The sequence below is a fragment of the Fistularia commersonii genome, chromosome 16 (assembly GCF_037954325.1).
Source record: "Fistularia commersonii isolate RoL2024-O1a breed Wild chromosome 16, RoL_Fcom_v1.0, whole genome shotgun sequence".
NCBI classification, from domain to species: domain Eukaryota; kingdom Metazoa; phylum Chordata; class Actinopteri; order Syngnathiformes; family Fistulariidae; genus Fistularia; species Fistularia commersonii.
This window is the reverse complement of record NC_141299.1, coordinates 18585210-18603607: the sequence shown is the minus strand read 5'-3', so window position 1 is coordinate 18603607 and position 18398 is coordinate 18585210. Positions and strand designations below refer to the sequence as shown.

Here is an 18398-nt window from a genome sequence, read left to right as displayed (position 1 = left end):
TCCTCATCCGTGGCTGTGCTTCCCAGGACATCCACAGAAACATGGGGAAATACTTTCGGGGGATTTCGCTGTTCAACCGTGCTGGGTTTTAGCGATGCTAATGGCCCGTGGCACCGCAGAGCAATGCCCGGGCCATAGATTGTGCACCAGAGGGATTTGATCTTTTCTAATCTGCCTTTAATTGGATGTAAAAGTGAAGTATAGACGGCGGGTTCACCCCACCGCCGTGGTCACGCCAGCTCGCTCTCTGTTCTCACGTTTAAAGAGCATTATCGGCGTCTCCTCCTTTAGCACTTTGGGGGATATTCTAGAACAAACTCCTTCCTTTTGGGAGAGCCTTGGATTTTTCCCCGGCATTGAATGAATTATTGTTCATAATAATAATGATATCAGAGCGGCAAAGAGGTGCAGCCGTCAGCGCTTCCGGGTTGGATTCTGACGGGGGGGGGGGCACTCCGTGTGGAGGTTCTCCCCGTGTCAGCGTGGGCTTCCTAAAAGTTCTCCGGGTTCCTCCCACAGCCCAAAAACATGCAGGAGGGTCATCGGAGGCCCTGAATTGTCCAGATTTGAGAATGAGAGGGCGAATGTTTGTATGTCACGAACGTAAATGACATCGCATCACAAAGCAAAAATCCTGGTTTTATGTGTGGACTTTGCATGTTCTCCCCATGTTCACGCTTGTTTCCTCTGGGTTCCTTCCAGTCCAATCACATGCAGGAGGTTCATCGGAGACCCTCAAGTGTCCAGACATGTGAATGAAGGGGGTCGAATGATCGTATGTGTCTGTGCTGGAGGGTGAACCCCGGAGGGTGAACTCCGCCTCTCACTGCAAGCCTGTGTGCAGGACCAGGGGTGGATATAAGAATAATAACGACATCAGAATATCGCTGAGTTGGCCTTCTTGTTGCTCATTTCTTGATCTTGCTCTTCAGAAAGCCATAAAATGTAACCCATATCAGCACCAACTTATAGTCATTTTTTTGGCCTAAACCAAGTGAATAAAAAGCTTAAAAAAACTTGGGTTATAATTTTAAGAAGGCACCCAGCATCAGATGAATTCTTTGGTCTTCCCTGAAGCTCGGCGTCACGTGGCCGCCTGTTGAACCCGCTGCCAGGTCGTGACTCGTCCAGGTGAGGCTCTGCTTTGCTGCGACGAGCCAAGAATTCATGACCACATTTAAAGCCAATACCAAACGTTATCACCCGCGATAATAGTTTAGGAAGCTTGTAATTTAGAAAGCACGCAAACAGCTTCGGGGGAAGATGCACGCCGGCGACACGCCCGAGTCTCGCTCTGCGTGTCTGCTTTGTTTTACCTTTTTACCATTTTCTACCGGTCATCCGCTTCCGCAGATTCCTTCAACCTCCGCATCGACTCATGCGGCGGTTTTCATTGTCTCCACGGCAAAAAGTAGAACAGGATGGTCTTAGTTCTTTATAAACAGAAAAGATCAGTCTTTGCATCTTCAAGTCATTTGTCCAAAGCGTCGTCACCGTGACCGACAGGAGGCCAAATGACAGACGAAGCTCTGTCTCGTGTTTATCTGCAAGTACAGACACGACGCCTTGAGTCACTTGGACTGTCGAACGTCTGACATTTGATCTTATAAAACATCCACAACTCAGAAACGACCCGTTTAGTCTTTACGTCCATACTTGAATCAAAGAAAAAAACGCCGCCGCTGTAATCAGAGAGGAGCTTAACGGCTCTCGGTTTGGTCTCTGGATCATGCGGCGGTCTTTTGAAGGCCGTCAGAAATAGAGGCCCGAGTAATTACGATGAAGTACAGGGTGGTGAGAGGGTGGAAAGCCCTGGGTAAAACACCTCAACGCCGTCACACTCGCATTAACCCACGCTTCACCGCGTGCCGCCCCTGAGACCTTTTAACCGGACAGTTTTCTTGTTTTCCCGCTAGACTCGCTCTCAGCTGAAGGTTTTTCAAAATAAAAGGAAACTTTTCAACACATGACCTGATGCGTCTTCATGTCTCATTTTTGTAAAGCCAGCTGAAGCGACACAAACGAACGTGGATACTCAGTATGTGAACACAAACTTTATCCGCCACAAATATTCCTTTCACCACCTCTGCAATCTCTGCCGCACCAAAAACAACAACAAATAATTGCTCTTATCAACAACTGTATTCTCATACGCTCGCAGTAAATAATCAAGAAAAGGCTGGTATTTATTCTCCATGTTTCTGTGCACACACTTATTTGGTATCGTAGCATGTTAGCATTAAAAGTCCTAATAAATGCATGCTACTACTTGCTATTTTTTTCTTTTCTTTTCTTTTTCGCAGACCTCCAGCGAAGGCAGACACTCCGTCCGTATCTCGGGCCTCAGCACCGTTGACTTCCGAGCGGGGTTTTCCAGGAAACCCACCCTCGACTTCAAAAAGACCTTCAGCCGGCCAGTTCAGGGTCAGTTAGAGATAGCGGAGATAACGAAAATAACAAGAGCGACCAAGTTGTAGATCACGGGTTGCACGTTGTCGTCTTTCCAGGTGTTCCTACCTACATCCTGCTGAACACCACCGGGCTGACCCCCCCTGCTCGTGCCGACAGGCTGGAGCTGCTGTCGATCACGGGGCAAGTGATCAAAACCCTGCCCGTACGCTACTATCCCGACCGCGAGCCTTTCGGCCTCTGGAACATCACGGATTTCATCCCGCCGAACGAGGCCTTCTTCCTGCGGGTGACGGGATACGATCGGGACGGTTTCGTGTTCCAGAGAGTCTCCAGCGTTTCCTTCTCCAGTATTGTGCCCGGTAGGAGATGCGGTTGACCGCTCGTGTTTGGATGACAAACACGAGCACTCGGACTTTTCCTTTTCTTTACCGGACTGAACCGAGATCATGTGTGTTTGTTAGACGCGCCCAAAGTGCTGATGCCGACCACCACTTACGGTTACTACCTCCAGAGGGGAGCTGTTTCCTGCCAGGTAGAGAGTTTGATCCCGTACACGCTGCGATTCAGCAGGAACGGGAAAAGACTGGGGCTGGACCAACTGTTCAGGTGAATAGTCACGCACGAAGGAAAAGGTTCTAACCCACGTTGCTTCGGCTAAAACAATAACTGTTTTAAATTGGGAAATTCAGTGCTGCCGTTGTGCATTTGTGCTTCTAATATATCGGTGCTTTGAGCACCGCTGTATCCTGGAGCCGGGCGGTTGGCTGGCCGTTAGCGCCTCCACCTCAAATAAGAAGGTCCCCGGCCTGCTTTCCGGTCGGGAACGCAGACTGTGTCCAAAAAAAGGAGCCTCCTTAGACCCCAGCTGGACGCAGGAAGGACAGGGCAAACTGGCACATGTCTCCGTATGGTGCCCTTCTTAAAATAAAAAAAAAAAGTTTTTTTTTTGCCTAAATCAAATCATTACAGGAGGAGCTGGAAACAAACCCGTGCCCTCCAGCGTCGCGTGTCGTTGGCCGAAATGCACGTGTCTCGTAACAACCCGTGATTCTTTGTTCCAAGTGAGACGGACACGGCGTCCTGGGAGATCGAAGAGATCACGGTGAAGGATGAGGGCGACTACGAGTGCATCGCTATCAGCAGCGCTGGAACGGGGCGAGCTCGCACCTTCCTGGATGTATCAGGTGAGCAACTTTATACCTGGATAATGACTTGGTTATTTGTCTTTATCCAATACATGCGGAAAATAGAAGTGGAAACAGGCGCTTTCACCCAACAGTCAAATATGCAAAATACAACAAAGATGTTTTTATTTAAAATGCCTTTTAACCACAGGGGCACTTTTAACACTGAGCAGCAATGAAAGTAATAAAAGAAAAATATTCATATCAATGAAAATAATTAACCCTGCAGTCAAATATGATTTACTGCGTCAGAATATGTTTTTCATCGGGAACCGAAAGCATTGGATTATCAATTCACATATTTAGCTTGCCGACTCAATGAAAGATTGGGAGCCACACTTTTATCCTGATGAAAACGACACTCTGCCTCAAATCTAAAACCCTCTGTGTGGGAAGATACAGTGCTTTGTCGATTTTGGGTTGCGGATGTAATATATTGGATGGCGGAGTTGAGATAGCAAACAAAGCGGCATGTGGGATTTGAAGAAAAAAAAAAACGTACAAACGGGAAAAGAATGGAACCACAGATTGAATAAAACATTTCCCAGGACGGACACGTCGAAATAAAAATAGTTAAAACACTTTTAATTTTAAGAAAGGACAAAGCGTCCAGCTCAGTTATGAGGGGATTTGAAGTTGACTATTTTATCAGCAATACGATGAATTTAAAGGTGATTCGCAGATACGCGTAGAAACGTGTGACGGAACTTCGCGGGCCTCGGCTCACGGACAGCTGTGTTGACTTTCGTTCACGGACCGTAAGACCGAAGTTTATGTTAATCAACAGTGCATGTTGAATTACCCTCACTCACCGCGCCAAATGAGCCAAGGCTATCAGGCAGGAATGCGCGCGGGCTTCGGAGGCTGGCTAACATTAGCCTGTCAACAGGCGCGATTTGATTGTGATGGATCTGCTGGGAAGGCAGTGGACGATTTAAAAGTCTCATTGTCTCTAATGTCCTGTTTCATGTACACGCAGCAACACATTAGCAGACACACATGTATCTAGATCCGAAATACCAAGAGTGAAACTGCGCAGGAAGGCGCACTCATGCGCACGCACACACGCACGCTCGCAAATGCAGTACTTATGGATAAGGTTGGAAATCCAATCCAAAGAGCAGTCGGTCTGAGTTTGAGTGATTTGGGGTGCAAGGTCTCCCGCTGTTGCCTCGAAGCAGGCAACCCAATGATGCCGGATAACTTTTGGAAGATTTATCCTCGGCTTTCGGCGTCTCGTAGCCGTGCCTCGCCGCGGCCGTGTCTCGGGGTTTACGGTATGTTATGGCACAGTATGTGGTCCCGCTTTGAAATACAAAGGGCTGTTGATGTGGTGTAAGAAGACGCCGCGTAATCGTGTGCCGCAGGCGGAACAGTATTTCACGTCAATACTTTCGGGGTCAAAGCACTTCATCAACCTGATCTTACATTTAGTATTCTAATCATTTGGCAGACCTGCGCCGGACATCTGAAAGTGGAAAATCTGACACTTCCTCTTGCAGTTTTGGTCCCGGAGTTCGAAGGGTACGCGACTCGGAAATGTCGACCGGATGCCATGCAGACAAACCCTTCTTGACTCTTTACGGACAAGTGACGTTGGGCACAAGTGCGCAGAGGAAGCTCTGGGTGCAGTAAAGTCCCCGCGGAAAATATCACGCGGCTCCAAAATGCCAAAAGCTGTCAGAGAAAACTATTTGGATTTATGTTTTTGGTAAAATCATGCATATACTAGGCCAGGCCCGTCCCGCAGTCCAAAAACATGCCGGAGGTTCATCGGAGGCCCTAAAATTTCCAGATGTGTGAATGACTTGTGTGTTGCAATCGGATGCGTGACGAAGTGAGTCAATTGCTTTCTGCCTCAATATGCGGTCGTCTGATGAAGCAAACACCGGTCCGGGGTGAACACCGGCCCGGGGCGAACACCGGCCCGGGGCGAACACCAGCCCGGGGCGAACACCAGCCCGGGGCGAACACCGGCCCGGGGTGAACACCAGCCCGGGGTGAACCCCAGTGTAGGAGCTGTGGATGAGTGAGCGAAGGCTTGAGTGTCTCTATAGACGAGGGGGAACGGTTGGATGTCTCTGTGTGACGTGAGTGAGCGGCGAATGTCTTCCTATGTGATTGGCTGGCCGCGGTCCCGTGGTGAACCCCACTTTTCACCCAATGACAGCCGGGGAAGGATTCAGCCGCCCCGGGTCGAGGCCGAGTGCAGGATAAGCGCCGGGAATAACGAATACAGTATGAAGGAGGGAGTCGATGAATATCACAAGACGATGTTTATTTCATTCGTTCCCATTCCCGCGTCTTGTACAATAACGGGGAAACCATCTATCTCTTATTGACTGACATTGCTGCTATTTCAAGCTGCTTATTTCAAGCTGCTTATTTATCTCTTATTTCAAAGGGAAGAAGATATAAAAGTAAAATTATGACTAGAATCATTACGGAACAGGGCAGTTCAATCATCTTTCGACGACGGGCGTCTGAAAACCATCTGGTCTGTGTCTCACAGCCTGGTGGGAGATCCCGTTCCCCTCCCTGGGGCTGCTTGTATGAAATTACCATCGCCATAATGTTTTGCCTCCAGCGTGAACTAAAACAGAGGGATGGGGTAATAGTTACACATCCAATCTGGCCAGTGAACCAAAAAAAAACATATATTATGTTCCGATTCAGAAATCATGCGTGGCAAATTTATATTTCAATGGGAATGATTCCAGCGATGCACGGCGTGAGTCCTGACGCCTTCCTGGACGGCTCGTGCTTTTCAAACACGCCGCTGCGCCGGGGAATTCAGCGGCGCGCCACGAACCTGCGCGTATGCCAAGTAATAAGGGAAAAAGCTGGAGCGGGAAGAAAAGGAGTTTGAGAAAGTAAAAGGAGGGAAGCGGGACTCGGGCCAGAATGCGTGTTCCTGTATGTATGAACGTACAGCCTCATTACTGTGTCTGAGTCCGCAGGTGCAGCTTCACCTCTAATGGTAATCCATTAATCATCCTTGGCCACAAGTCCAAGATTTTCCATTTTTTTCTGGGCCGGAGATCTTCGGACCGGTACGACCGGTTGGCGCAGGCGCCTCCCAGCCCTCATACAGACGCGCTGGAGTAAATGGACGTCACCGCAACCCCGAGGAGCTAAAACAACCAGAGCGTCCACATCCCGAACCCCGTCACCTCCCCCTGGCCTTTCTCACTCCGCCTCCCGGCTTCCAGCGCTCGGCTTCTGCTCCCCTGATGACGCTCTTGGGACGGTCATGTGAGAAGAGACTGCGAATAGAAGAAACAAAGGCAGCAGCCTCCTTTCTGCCGTGGACCCGTTTTCATTTTTGTATTGAATACATTACGAATACATAAACACATCGCTCAAGGGACGCGTGACGCAGAGGAACGAGGGCCCGATTTCCCTGACCCACGAGTAAACCAGTCACCGACGGCGGCTTACAGGTCTTTAACTAAACTGAAGAACAGGAAAGGTTGGAAGTTCAAGGGTCATGCGGTCCGTGTTCGGGTCACAGCCGCTCAATAGATGCATTCACAACTTGTCTGAAATGTTTATTTGAAGACGACAACTCTGCATCTTCACAACAGGCGGTTCTTTGATAGGTTTTATCTGCGACTCCCAATTCAGTGTTGAATCGCCATTGTTTCAAGAGGGTGCGCGTCTTTCAAGTCAAATAATAGCGGCGGAGTCAAAGGATACCCGAGTTTTCCGCAACCCTTAAATCCAACCTCGTTCTGGAAACCCGCTCTCTCTCAAATGTTGATTGTCGATGCTCCATGAGCAGCGTAGGCCATTTTAATTTCTCCCGCTGTCGCGTCATAATAAAAAGGGAGGGCGCATTTAGTTTTTCCATTTCCGATGTGGTTCATCATTTCCCAGGCCCGGCGTTAAGAGCGTAACCCCTGAGGCTCCTTGCGGAGAAGCAGCAGGCTCTTCGGTATGAAACACGACGCGTCTCAATGCGTACGAAAGCGTCAGCGAGAAAACGAACGCCTGCCGAGGGAGCCGTTTAACACTTCACGGTCTGAAGCGCTCACGCAGCCGCCGGCAACGACCCTGCGCCCTCTTTCCGCAGAACCGCCTCCCGCCGTCACCGTCGACGGCAACGTGACGGCCCCTCCGGGCTCGGGCGCCGTGCTCACCTGCCACGTCGTCAGCACGGTGCTCTTCAACCTGACCTGGCTGAGGGGAGGCCTGGACGCCCGCCTGGACCCGCGGGTGCGAGTCCTGAGCAACCTGTCGCTGGAGGTTTCTCCCGTCGACCCCGAGCGCTCGGGCTGGTACGAGTGCGTCGCCGTGAATGAGGGAGGAGCGACGGCGGAGCGAGTCTACCTCACAGTGCAAGGTAAGCGGCCTGCGTTTATACCCTGCGTGAGAAGGGACCGTGGAAAAGAAGTGTTTTTTGGAGAAGAAACAACGTAATTCAAGCAGCGGTGGCTGTTTGGCTGCCGGCGGGGGTTTCTTTCTCGGTTTCTAATGTGGTCGGACGTCTTTCCAGTGCGATTGAAACCGTGAGGGAATCGCAAATACGGGCAAAGTCGACCTCGTTCCCGAACACACGATCTTCTCCCAGAGTTCTCCCGTCTTTCTTCCTCCTCCCGCTCCCGACGGTTCACCCTAATACTTTATTGGACATGTGAACAATATTTATGCCTGAGTCTCTGGCTGCGGTCGAGCGCAGTTTTCCACATTGAGGCCGCTCTCATCGTCCTCCCTCTAACGTTTCATCGACACTTAATCGGGAGTCCGCCGTTGTTCTGGAAGACAGTATCGCTGACTGTCTGGCCGCCAGTACAGAGCTTTGGCGTGCACCTGGACAGGAAATGGCGATGTAATACAGACACTTCGAGCTGCCATTAGCGGATGAGCTCAGCCAGAAGCGTCCGAATCCAGAGGAGGTGCGAACAGATGAGCCAGAGCTGCGAGGAGGACTTGTTTTACACGACCCGAGATGTCCGCGCTTCCTGTGTTTGCGTCGTTGCGCAAGCGTCGGCCTTCGGAGGAGATGATCCAAAGGCCATATGCTGCCGTCTGCGACCTACATTCCTCATCGCATTTCCAATCCCGGGTCTTTGTCTCTGGAGAAACACTCAGTTTATGTCGCGATATAGTTGGATCTTGAAAGAAGAATACGGGATTCTGCCGGATGACGGCGCTGCAGGAGGGCATTGACACGATCTATTTGGACGACCGTTCGCTTCGACTTTAAAGTCGTCGCTTGAAAGTCTTCGAACCAAATTCTGTCTTTACGTTATTCGTCTATTGCTTTTGGCGCTTTTGGCGTCTCATCCTTGTTACCGTCCGTTGAACAGCTGTCAGCAAACCCCGGGGGGGCGAAACAACCCCCGTCCCGCACCGTCCTAGTCATTAGCTGCACTTTGAAGTGACTGAGTCAGGTTGACTTCTTACGCCGGGGACAGCGGGGTGACTTAGCACGAGCCGTCCTCTCCGTGTGCCGTCACCTTTGCTTCAATGCTCATTTTTATTGCAGAAACAGCGGAAGCGCCCGTTAGGTCTGGGGGCCGAGCGGCGCGCGGCGAAGCATTTACAACCCGGGCGTGAGCGAAGAGTAGACGTGAAATAATCCCAAGCAGCCATGAGGAGACCAGGCAGGTATTTGACCAGGTTGCATCAAAAGCGGCGTCGGTGAAGTAACGACCAGTCTGAGTCATTTGTAACGGCTGGGAAATTAAGCGGGCAGAGTGTCAACACCACCTGGCGCCAGAAACAGAGTTTTATTTTCTTTCACATCCTCAGGCTCCCTGAGGTCCGTTTGCCAAGCGCATCATCGATGTGAGAAATACTTTGCCGCGATACGGCCCTCATTTCCTGTCTGGCGGCCTTGCCACTGAGTTCATTGGTCTCCTAACCTGGCAACCAGATGGATCTGTTGAGGTCACGAGTTTCGTTTTTGAGCCGAGGATTCGTCGGTTTCGGCCACCGCCTTCTGAGATACGCTCGGCTGAACGATTCACGATACAATTAGCGGGGACTTAAACTCCCTATAACAGCCGAACGGCTCTGGGAGCTACGAGACGATGGTTTTACGTATTTCCAATGATCATTTATTTTTCTCAATTGATGTGGGCATACTGCGATCTAATGGCGTTAATGTCATCGGTATGAATTGTGGGAAATGTTGTTTACGGTCAATGCATGCGTTTTGACTTCTATATTTGAGGACAATCAGACCTTTTAAGACGCTCTCGCAGGCCATAAAATAGGTGGCGGGCCTCATGTGGCCCGCAGGCCTTGCGTTTGACGCATATGGGGAAGGGTTACGGCATGAGCAAGGGAAGATCTCCTCTGTCTTTCCGTTGGACAGCAGAGCTGTAAGAGTCTGCTGGAGAAGCTGCTCCGCTATCTATCCGTCTATCCGGCGTTTGGTGGAGGGGCTGGTCCGGTTTGCTCGCGACGGACGACATTTTCTCAAGCGTCCTCCTTTCCACCACGGTCTCAAAGTTCTCCATCCTGTGACCAATCACAGAGCCAGCTCTCCCGATGACCTTGTCAGCATCCAGCTGACTCTTAAGAAATCAGAGAGCAGCACCAGGACACCGGATCGGCTCAACTCTGTAAATCTGTTCGGCGATGGCGGGCTGCTACTTGGCGCTTGAAAAACATTTATTCATTCATTCATTCATTCATTCATTATCTATAACACTTGCACGTGTCGTTGGGCGAAGGATCGATGTCAAAACTCTGAACAATTTAGGCTTTCGGACTTCGGGAGGAACCCGAAAAAACCCAAGGAAACCGGTGCAAAAATGGGGAGAACAAGGAAACTCCAGGCAGAGGCGGCGCCGGCGACGCCCAGCTGGGAAACGGTTGATTGAAAATTAAGCATTCGGCCATTCCAGTTATCAGCCCAGGATCCGGGCCTGAAATTGAAAAAGGATATATAGATTATAATTTGTTATTTTTGCAGTAAAGCGGTCGAAGACACCGCCATGGAAACGGGCCAAAGGTTATTACGGGATGTCCTCTGTCATTGCGCTAAGCAGACACACAAAGGAGGGAAAACAGGAATTCTGAGAAAAATAATTCCCTGCCGAGCGCTTTGCCGGTCTACCTCTAATTACAAATCGAGGGACTTGCAGCTGTTTGTTTAAGGAAAAACAACAACCTTAATTGTCCTGCGCAGTTTCATTGTTCCTGTCATATGGAAGAAAATGAAGAGGTGTAGCTGCTTCACGTTTAAGTGGTGCAGACATAAACATGGATGTACAAAAATCAAGTCCAAATGGGTCAAAAACCTTTGGAAAGGAGGGGCAGCAGATGCAGGATGGACCGAGGGATGGAGCAGGTGATGAAGGTGAGCTAAACACAGGCTGTTTCCCGACACATTAATGCTGACGCCGAGTCAGGACGGAGGAACGTCGCTTCCCTCCTCCCTCCTCAAGTCCAAGGTGTACGTCGTGGTCGCTCCCCGGACAGGGGACGCTCTGCAAGATAAGAGGCCTGTGAGGGGCAGCAGAGCCAGGCTGCTGCTGTAAGACACCCTGCAGACCTTCTGACACCCTTCGCTCATCAACTTGAAGCCTCCGCCGTCACTGGAACAAGTTGGAGGTCTAATATATCCGAATCGCTATGCGCTGATCTATGTTTGTTATGTAGATTGGCTTCCACCTCGCAGCCAGAAGGTCCCTGGTTGTCTGGCGCCCCCATGTTCTCCCGCATCTGCATGGGGTTCCTCAAGGTTCCTCACCCGGTCCGAGCACATGCCGGAGGTTCATCAGAAACCCTGAATTGCCCAGTGAATGGTTGTTTGTCTTGATATGATGAGAATGTCAGTATCTCCAGATCTGACCCGGGACGGGCCGGCGCAGGGTGAACCCGGCCTCTCGCCCAACAGACACGAGCGCACGACAAGCTGTGTTGATCATGAATGAATAAATGCTTAGTATGTTGCAGGTCTTTCACTTGGCAGGGCTGTGGCTGATGCTTTAGTTGAAACCTGAACTTGCACCTCCACCCTCACACCTCACACCTCGCCATGAGAGTAGGAGTGATTTGTTGGGAGGAACAGGAGCTCCTTTATGTTCTCTATCTTACACTGTTTCTACTGTTTCTAACTCTGCAGTCCAAGGCCTGTCCTGAGATGTAATAATATAAAACAGGACGGTCCCAGACGGCATCCTGGCTCGACGTCAGCGACTGGCATAAAGATGTCGCAAAGTTTCCAAAAGAATCCAAAACATTGAGTCATCGATCTGAGAGCGATTTTCCTCTCGCTGGCAAAAACTGCCATGTAATATTTTCTCAATATCGCATCTTTGTTTAATTCAACAAAGACATTGCTTCAGAAATGCATTTGCTCAAAGCTAAGTGTCGCCTGCATTTCGTCAGCGAAAGGCAGCGCTAAACCATAGAGGGACTCTACAATCGTCAGCGGCGATCCAAACATTAGTCGGCCATTTTTTAAAATGAACATCAAGTCATAAGAAGGTTTTCCTCCCAGACTTTCCATTTTTCCCCTTCATTTTGTGCATTTACAACTCGTGTTAAAGAAAGGACCGGCAGCCCAACAAATCAACATCGACAGGCACTCTGCGTTTGCGTTTTTGGATTTTCGCCGCCCTCGGTCGGCTTCTCTGTTGAGATTTCTGTTTCTCACACTGCACTTTCAACAAGCTGGAAAGCTGAGGCTCCCCGAGGGCCGGAAACACACCCCTGAAGGGATGAGCTGCACATCATGAATCATTTTGAAAATCACCACCGAGTCCAAAGCCTCGCCGAGCCTGGATTCAATATCGTTCACCGCTTACCAATACAGAGGAAATGAGAGTGAAAGATGATCATTATAAATGGTTGCTAAAGCTGTTGTTCTCCCGGGTTTGCATCCACGACAACACTTCTAATCTAGATTACTGCCAGATGAATAAGGCGCAATTGATAAGTGGGTTTAAACAGTTACTGAGTTGGATGCGGCATTGATGTATGGATCCTCCTATCCTCGACTTCTTCCTCAGAGGCGCCCAGGGTTTCGGTGGAGCCTTGGAATCAGACCTTTGTGGCGGGCGAGAACGCGAGGATCCGGTGCCGGGCCAGCGGGTACCCCGCTCCCCGCCTCCTCTGGACCCACAACGACATGTTCATCAAGGCGTCAAGCAGGTGCAAACCTCAACATTCACATTTTGCCCTTGAGATTGGATTGTCCAACTTGGGTCAGAATTTTGAGCTTTATTCGCGTCTCTGTTGCCACGTCTGTACAAGCCTAATCCTTAGTTGTCTTACGAAAGACCTCAGTGGTCGTACCGTGCGAGGAGAGGATTTTCTGATCAAGCCAGGCAACGGTGAGGTGCAGTCAGGGGAGGCAGGAGAAGCCACGCCTCACTCACCAACCTTGGAAAGAAAAAAAAAAGTCAAATGAAAACAAGAATGGAATGGTTCTATTTAGCAGTGTTTTGAATCAGAAATGTATTTTACGTTGAACTTCACCACTTTTAGATTTTTTATTCAAAACTGCTGGATTTTCACATTTACTGTTGGAGTGCTAAGAAGAGACGTGCGGTGAGGTGGCGCCTCAACGACGGCCGACTGCCGGCGTGCTCTGCATGATCACAGGCTTGCTGCCTCTCTATGTGGCTATTAAAATGTTGAAACACTTTTTCTAAATGAACTACATTTCCAATTTTGTCAGCAGCTGTACTTTTGTTGCTAGTTTCTTGTGCTGAGTGATCATAAGACATCTGCAAAGAGCCACCAAGTGAGGCACACTGCTCTCCTGCCTCATGGTAGGGGGCGCTGCTGATTCCAGGGATTCTCTTGCGACTCCTCGGCTGCAGAACACAGCGACGGCAAGCTAGCAAGTCAAGTGCAGCCGTCCATTTATTTTTCCTCATCACTTTCACAATCGAGGATTACATATCCAAACTTAAGACAATTTTCTCAATTGGACTCCCATGGACTTCATTTCTAAGTAAAGGAAAGACCATAATAACTCTTTTGCGTGCCACAGTTTGTATCTGTAAAGAAAGCTGGCAAGAGATTTTAAACATGCCCCGTTAACCGCTGCCGCTTAAAAACGGTGAATAAGGCACTCTGTGCGGTTCATACGCTTGCTAATCTGGTTGGGATGAAGCCAGTGCCTCAGCAGCCATCAACCTCACTGCACGTCACTGCCAGATAAAGACCTCCAGGAACCGCCGCTTAGATATCTGTTTAAAAATTCACAGCCAAAATACAATACAATACTGTCTTAAAACAATGTGACATAAACCACAGAGAAAGAACAGTCACTCGCTGTCCCACGTGTTCAGTCATTCTTCAGTGGGATCCTTCTCAGCGTGCTACAATTATACCAAACTGCTGATTTTGTTTGTTTCAAAAAATAAAAGAGAGATTTGTTTGGTGTTGTGTTCAGGCACAGGATGAGCCCCGATGGCACGCTGCTGATCCAAAACATGGAGCAGAAGGATGGGGGCGTGTACGGCTGTCTGGCCAGCAACCAGGCTGGAACGGACACTCTGACCTCCATTCTCACGTACATCGGTAATTCGCACTCATTTTCTTTCATTTATGTGACAAGATGGGCATTTATTGGATTGGATCACAAGGCCACTCATCTTCTCCCCCAGAGCCTCCCGTGGTGACGGTGGCTTTGAGTGAAGTTCTCATCGGCCTGGGAGAAACCACGGTGCTGGCCTGCTCTGCATCTGGAATTCCTCAGCCTGATATCTGGTGGTACAAAGGTAACGCCTCAGGGGGAGAAGGAAGGTGAACACATGCCATTTTAGATAAGGAAAAATACGCCCTCGTGCGCACGCACACACACACACGCATGCACACACACACACACATAGACACGAGCAACATTAAAATCAGCAGCCGTCCAAAACAAACATTTGCAGACGGAGTGTTTTTGTTGGTAGTCCCACTGCAGCCAGGACCTTTTTCAGGCTCCGTATCCGGCGTGGCTCTGCTTGCAGGTGATGTCCGGCTGCAATCAATGTCTTCGGCGCTTGTCGACCCACTGGCGGGGATCTTGACCATTAAAAGTACCCAGGATGTTGACGCTGGAGAATACACATGCGTGGCGACCAACTCCGCCGGGACGTCGACCGGAAAGATTTTGCTCGATGTAGGAGGTAAGTTTTCCAGTCGGTCCGTGTTCATGCGTTCCTTAAAGTGGCTTCCAGCTGGGTGAACGTATGAATTTAACATGTCCGCGTTTGCTGAAACGGTCTCGTCAGAACACGTGTCGCTAAGGTTTACATTTAAATCAGGTCTTCATGTTTGTGAACTCAGATGGACTCTGACGCTTGTGTAGCTACTAGTGTATTTTGCAGATCGTAAGGTGCATGGCATTCTAAGGTGCAATATCAATGAACGGTTCTATTTTAGTACATAAGGCGCAACATTATAAGGTGCATGATACAACATCCATCCATCTTCTGACGCTGATCCTGCGGGGTGATAAAACATACGGTATATGAAGCAAAACAAAACAGTCCGTTTAGTCCAACTTTATTCATCTGATCATCTCTCTTTGTTCCCTGGGAAACTCTGTTTGGTCTTCTTGACTTGGCGCAGTTCATCTGCTGCTTCCTCCACTTGGACCATTGATTCATTCATGTAGAATTCTTTGGCGGCTGCTCTTCTCCCGTCATCTACTGCGTGACTGATAGCCTGGAGTTGGAATCCCGCTTCGTGAACCCGTCTCTTACTGAGACGGCTCCCATTTTGGGGGTTCCTCGTATGCACAGACGTTCAGTGTTAGTTCAGTGTGTTGCCGCACAGTACGTACAGGAGGTCGGCGTACTGCCCGCTGTTCTCTGATTGGTTTACCGTTGCCGGCGATGGCGGACGCCTGAGGTCGGTGTGAGGGCGGAACGACCTGGTGTTCCAGCACCGCACAGTGAGTTTAACTGACGACGTCTGACGTTGCAACCCAGATTCAAGCAAGAAGCCGCTGTAATACGACGTCCCCGTGTCTGGCAGTACTCTCCCACCATCAGCCAAGCCGAGCGGCTTCGAAGCTCACCAGAGTCACACTGAAACATTTGGACGGATGTTTGAGCGCAGTGTGACACATAGAATGGGTCGGAGGTCGGTAAGCACAATAGGAATTCATACTTCAGGAGCACCTGATTATAAGGTGCACGGACGATTTTTGAGAAAATTTAAGTGCCCGTTGCAGTGCAAAGTCCTCCGTAACTTATGAGCGATGCAATGCGACCTCTGAAAGTAGTGCGTGCGCCTTTAATTTGCCAATTCCTGAGGTTGTGTCGTCCATACGTCTGGCTCTAGCGTTAGCCATGGGGAAGCCCAGTGTACACGCCGGCTGAAATACAATGTAAAGAGAATTGTCCTAAACTTTTTGTGACCTCTGCTGTCTCCGACACTGACCGCCGCAGCCGCGCCAACATTCAAGCAGCGGCCAACGGACGTGGCGTTGGACATCGGAACCAATGTCACCCTGCCTTGCCTGGTGCAAGGGTACCCGGAACCACAGGTCTCCTGGAGCCGACAAGACGGCTCGCCTCTTTTTAACAAACACCACGGAATCAGTGCCGTCACTCAGAGCAGCGGGGGTCTTCATATCACCAGTAAGTTCACCATTAGTAAATGGCGTGCACAATAACAGCACAGGCACTACCACGGTCACTGTCCTCTTTCCCAGACCTGTGGGTTGAGGACGAGGCCATGTACATCTGTGAGGCTCGCAACCAGTTTGGCAGGATCCGGTCCCAGGCCAGCGTTACTGTGACCGGACTCGGTAGGTGCATCGTCGAGTAAGAAGTTTGGGTTCTTGGTCTCGTGTCTGTGGAGGTTCTCACTCATCCAGCTTGTCAAAATCTTCTCTTTGTGGCAACTGGACTTTAATTTCTTCACTTGAAGATGTTTCATCCCTTGTCCGGAGGTCTCCAAGTGAAGAGCTTCAAGTCCGGCTGCCACGGCAAGAAGATTTTGACAAATGTTTCTTGATGTCCTTCTTTCCGAACTTACAGGGTGGTGATTTTTGAAATGAAAAAAAAAAAGCTTGGTTATTTTGGTCTCGTGATGTAGTAGTGTGGGTGCAGAAGGTGCCGAGGGGGAGCAGTGGTGAGCGATTCTTCGTCACACCAATAATCCCTGGTGGGTTCCAACAGGGTTCCACAGTCCAAAAACAAGCTGGAGGTTCATTGGAACCCCAAGTTGCCCAGACATGTGAAGGAGAGGGTGAATGTTCCCACATGACGTGAAGGACGGAGTGAATGTTTGTATCTCTTTGTGGCACCTGGTTCCAGGGTGAAGCCGCCTATCGCCCGATGGTGGCTGGTTTAGGCTCCAGCACCTCCTGAGTGCAGGATAAGCGGTATGGAGAATGAATGGATGATGAATCTTCATGTGCAGGCTGTGTTGGGACCAGAGCACACCTTCAGCTGCTCGGCAGCCCGGACTGCGCTCTCGTTCAAACGTCTTCTTTCCCCACCATAATTCACACGCCGACGGATGTTTGCATTGCTTTATGCCTTTTGTCCCAGCGTACAAAGATCATCTCTTCTACGTTTATGACAGAATCACGGCGCTCATCCCTCCTCTGAAGGTTCTCTGAGGTTCATTAGCACATTTCAGCGGCTGAGTGTTTGAACACATGCGCCTTCCTTGTTGACAGCTGCTTCTGTTCCCCCGTCTTTGAGCCCCTGTATGTGGGCCAAAGGTGACAGAGTGGAGTTCCACCCTGATGACATACATTACTGCCCCACTGCCCGAGTCCCCCGCGGACATCTTTGTCTCCTAAGACTCCCACGCCCAGCGCAGAGGATCACGCAACAGTGGTTTCTTGCGGTGACATTGAGGTTGCCATGGCAATCGAGGATTAACACGTGTGAATTTGCACACAAGCGTGTCCGTCCCAGGACAATGATGGAGCTTCCCGGGCCAACGCGCCGTCATCCCTCACAGCTGTCACAGATGACCTCACGTACTCCCGCGACTGCTCAGCGTTGTGTCTTTGGCTGTTCGTTTCTCTTCAATTTCTGGATCAGTTTCATCTGATTTGTTGACTCACACTGATACGCTGCATCGATTGAGTCGCGTCTCTTTGTTTTCGTAACGTATTTATTTTTCATCGTCAACTACTATTTTTTTGCCCGCAGTCTCACCTGTCATCGCGGTGAGCCCGACGTTGCTCAGCGTGGTTGAAGACCAGCAGGTGACTTTACCTTGCGTGCTCCTGGCTGGAAACCCGCTGCCCGAGAGGCAGTGGCTGCACAACTACGGCCTCGTAAGACCATCCGGACTGAGAATTTTGTCCTTCCGAGTCTCGGCGCGCTTTGCTCTACTGATCACCCGAACCGCAATCCCTCAGGTCACCTCGGATCAGTACGTGACTGTCAGACGGGACGGCAGTCTGCACATCGAGAGGGTTGGCTTGGATGATGCGGGCGATTACACTTGCTTGGCGGAGAACGTCGTCGGGGCCACCAACCACACCACCACCATCAACGTCCACGGTAACGCCACACAAACAAACACGGTAGAAGTGTGTGTGAATACAGATAAGGACATACACTACCAGCAGTGTAAATATATCCAAGACACAGAGGATGGAGATGGTGTATTATAGCAACTGTCTACAAGTAGGAACGTTTCTTAATAGATAGTGTGTGCAGAGTGGCCATCAGCACTCCTGTGGCGATTTAAGCCTTTGGAGTTTAAAGAATGAATAACATAGAATTAGTATAATTTCTGTCAGTCAAGTGCAACAAGCTTTCCTGGTAGAGATAATTCAGTTACGTCCAATTCAATTTAAAATACACCGCGCCCTGATGCACAGCTTAAATGTGAAAGTATCGACAGCTCATGGGCAGGAAA

At 49.9% G+C, this 18398-nt stretch overlaps 1 protein-coding gene across 1 annotated transcript in view; it reads left to right on the top strand.

The window, feature by feature from the left end:
* The window catches only part of hmcn1 (hemicentin 1), an 88320-nt gene that overhangs the window by 17277 nt on the left and 52645 nt on the right, over positions 1 to 18398 (top strand). The window contains exons 7-19 of the mRNA XM_086162317.1: positions 2304 to 2424; positions 2508 to 2771; positions 2874 to 3018; positions 3475 to 3596; positions 7672 to 7941; positions 12569 to 12710; positions 13963 to 14090; positions 14177 to 14290; positions 14528 to 14686; positions 15956 to 16147; positions 16222 to 16317; positions 17681 to 17808; positions 17893 to 18037. Coding sequence (XP_086018443.1) covers positions 2304 to 2424; positions 2508 to 2771; positions 2874 to 3018; positions 3475 to 3596; positions 7672 to 7941; positions 12569 to 12710; positions 13963 to 14090; positions 14177 to 14290; positions 14528 to 14686; positions 15956 to 16147; positions 16222 to 16317; positions 17681 to 17808; positions 17893 to 18037 — 2026 coding nt within the window. The remainder of the gene's footprint in view (positions 1 to 2303; positions 2425 to 2507; positions 2772 to 2873; positions 3019 to 3474; positions 3597 to 7671; positions 7942 to 12568; positions 12711 to 13962; positions 14091 to 14176; positions 14291 to 14527; positions 14687 to 15955; positions 16148 to 16221; positions 16318 to 17680; positions 17809 to 17892; positions 18038 to 18398) is intronic.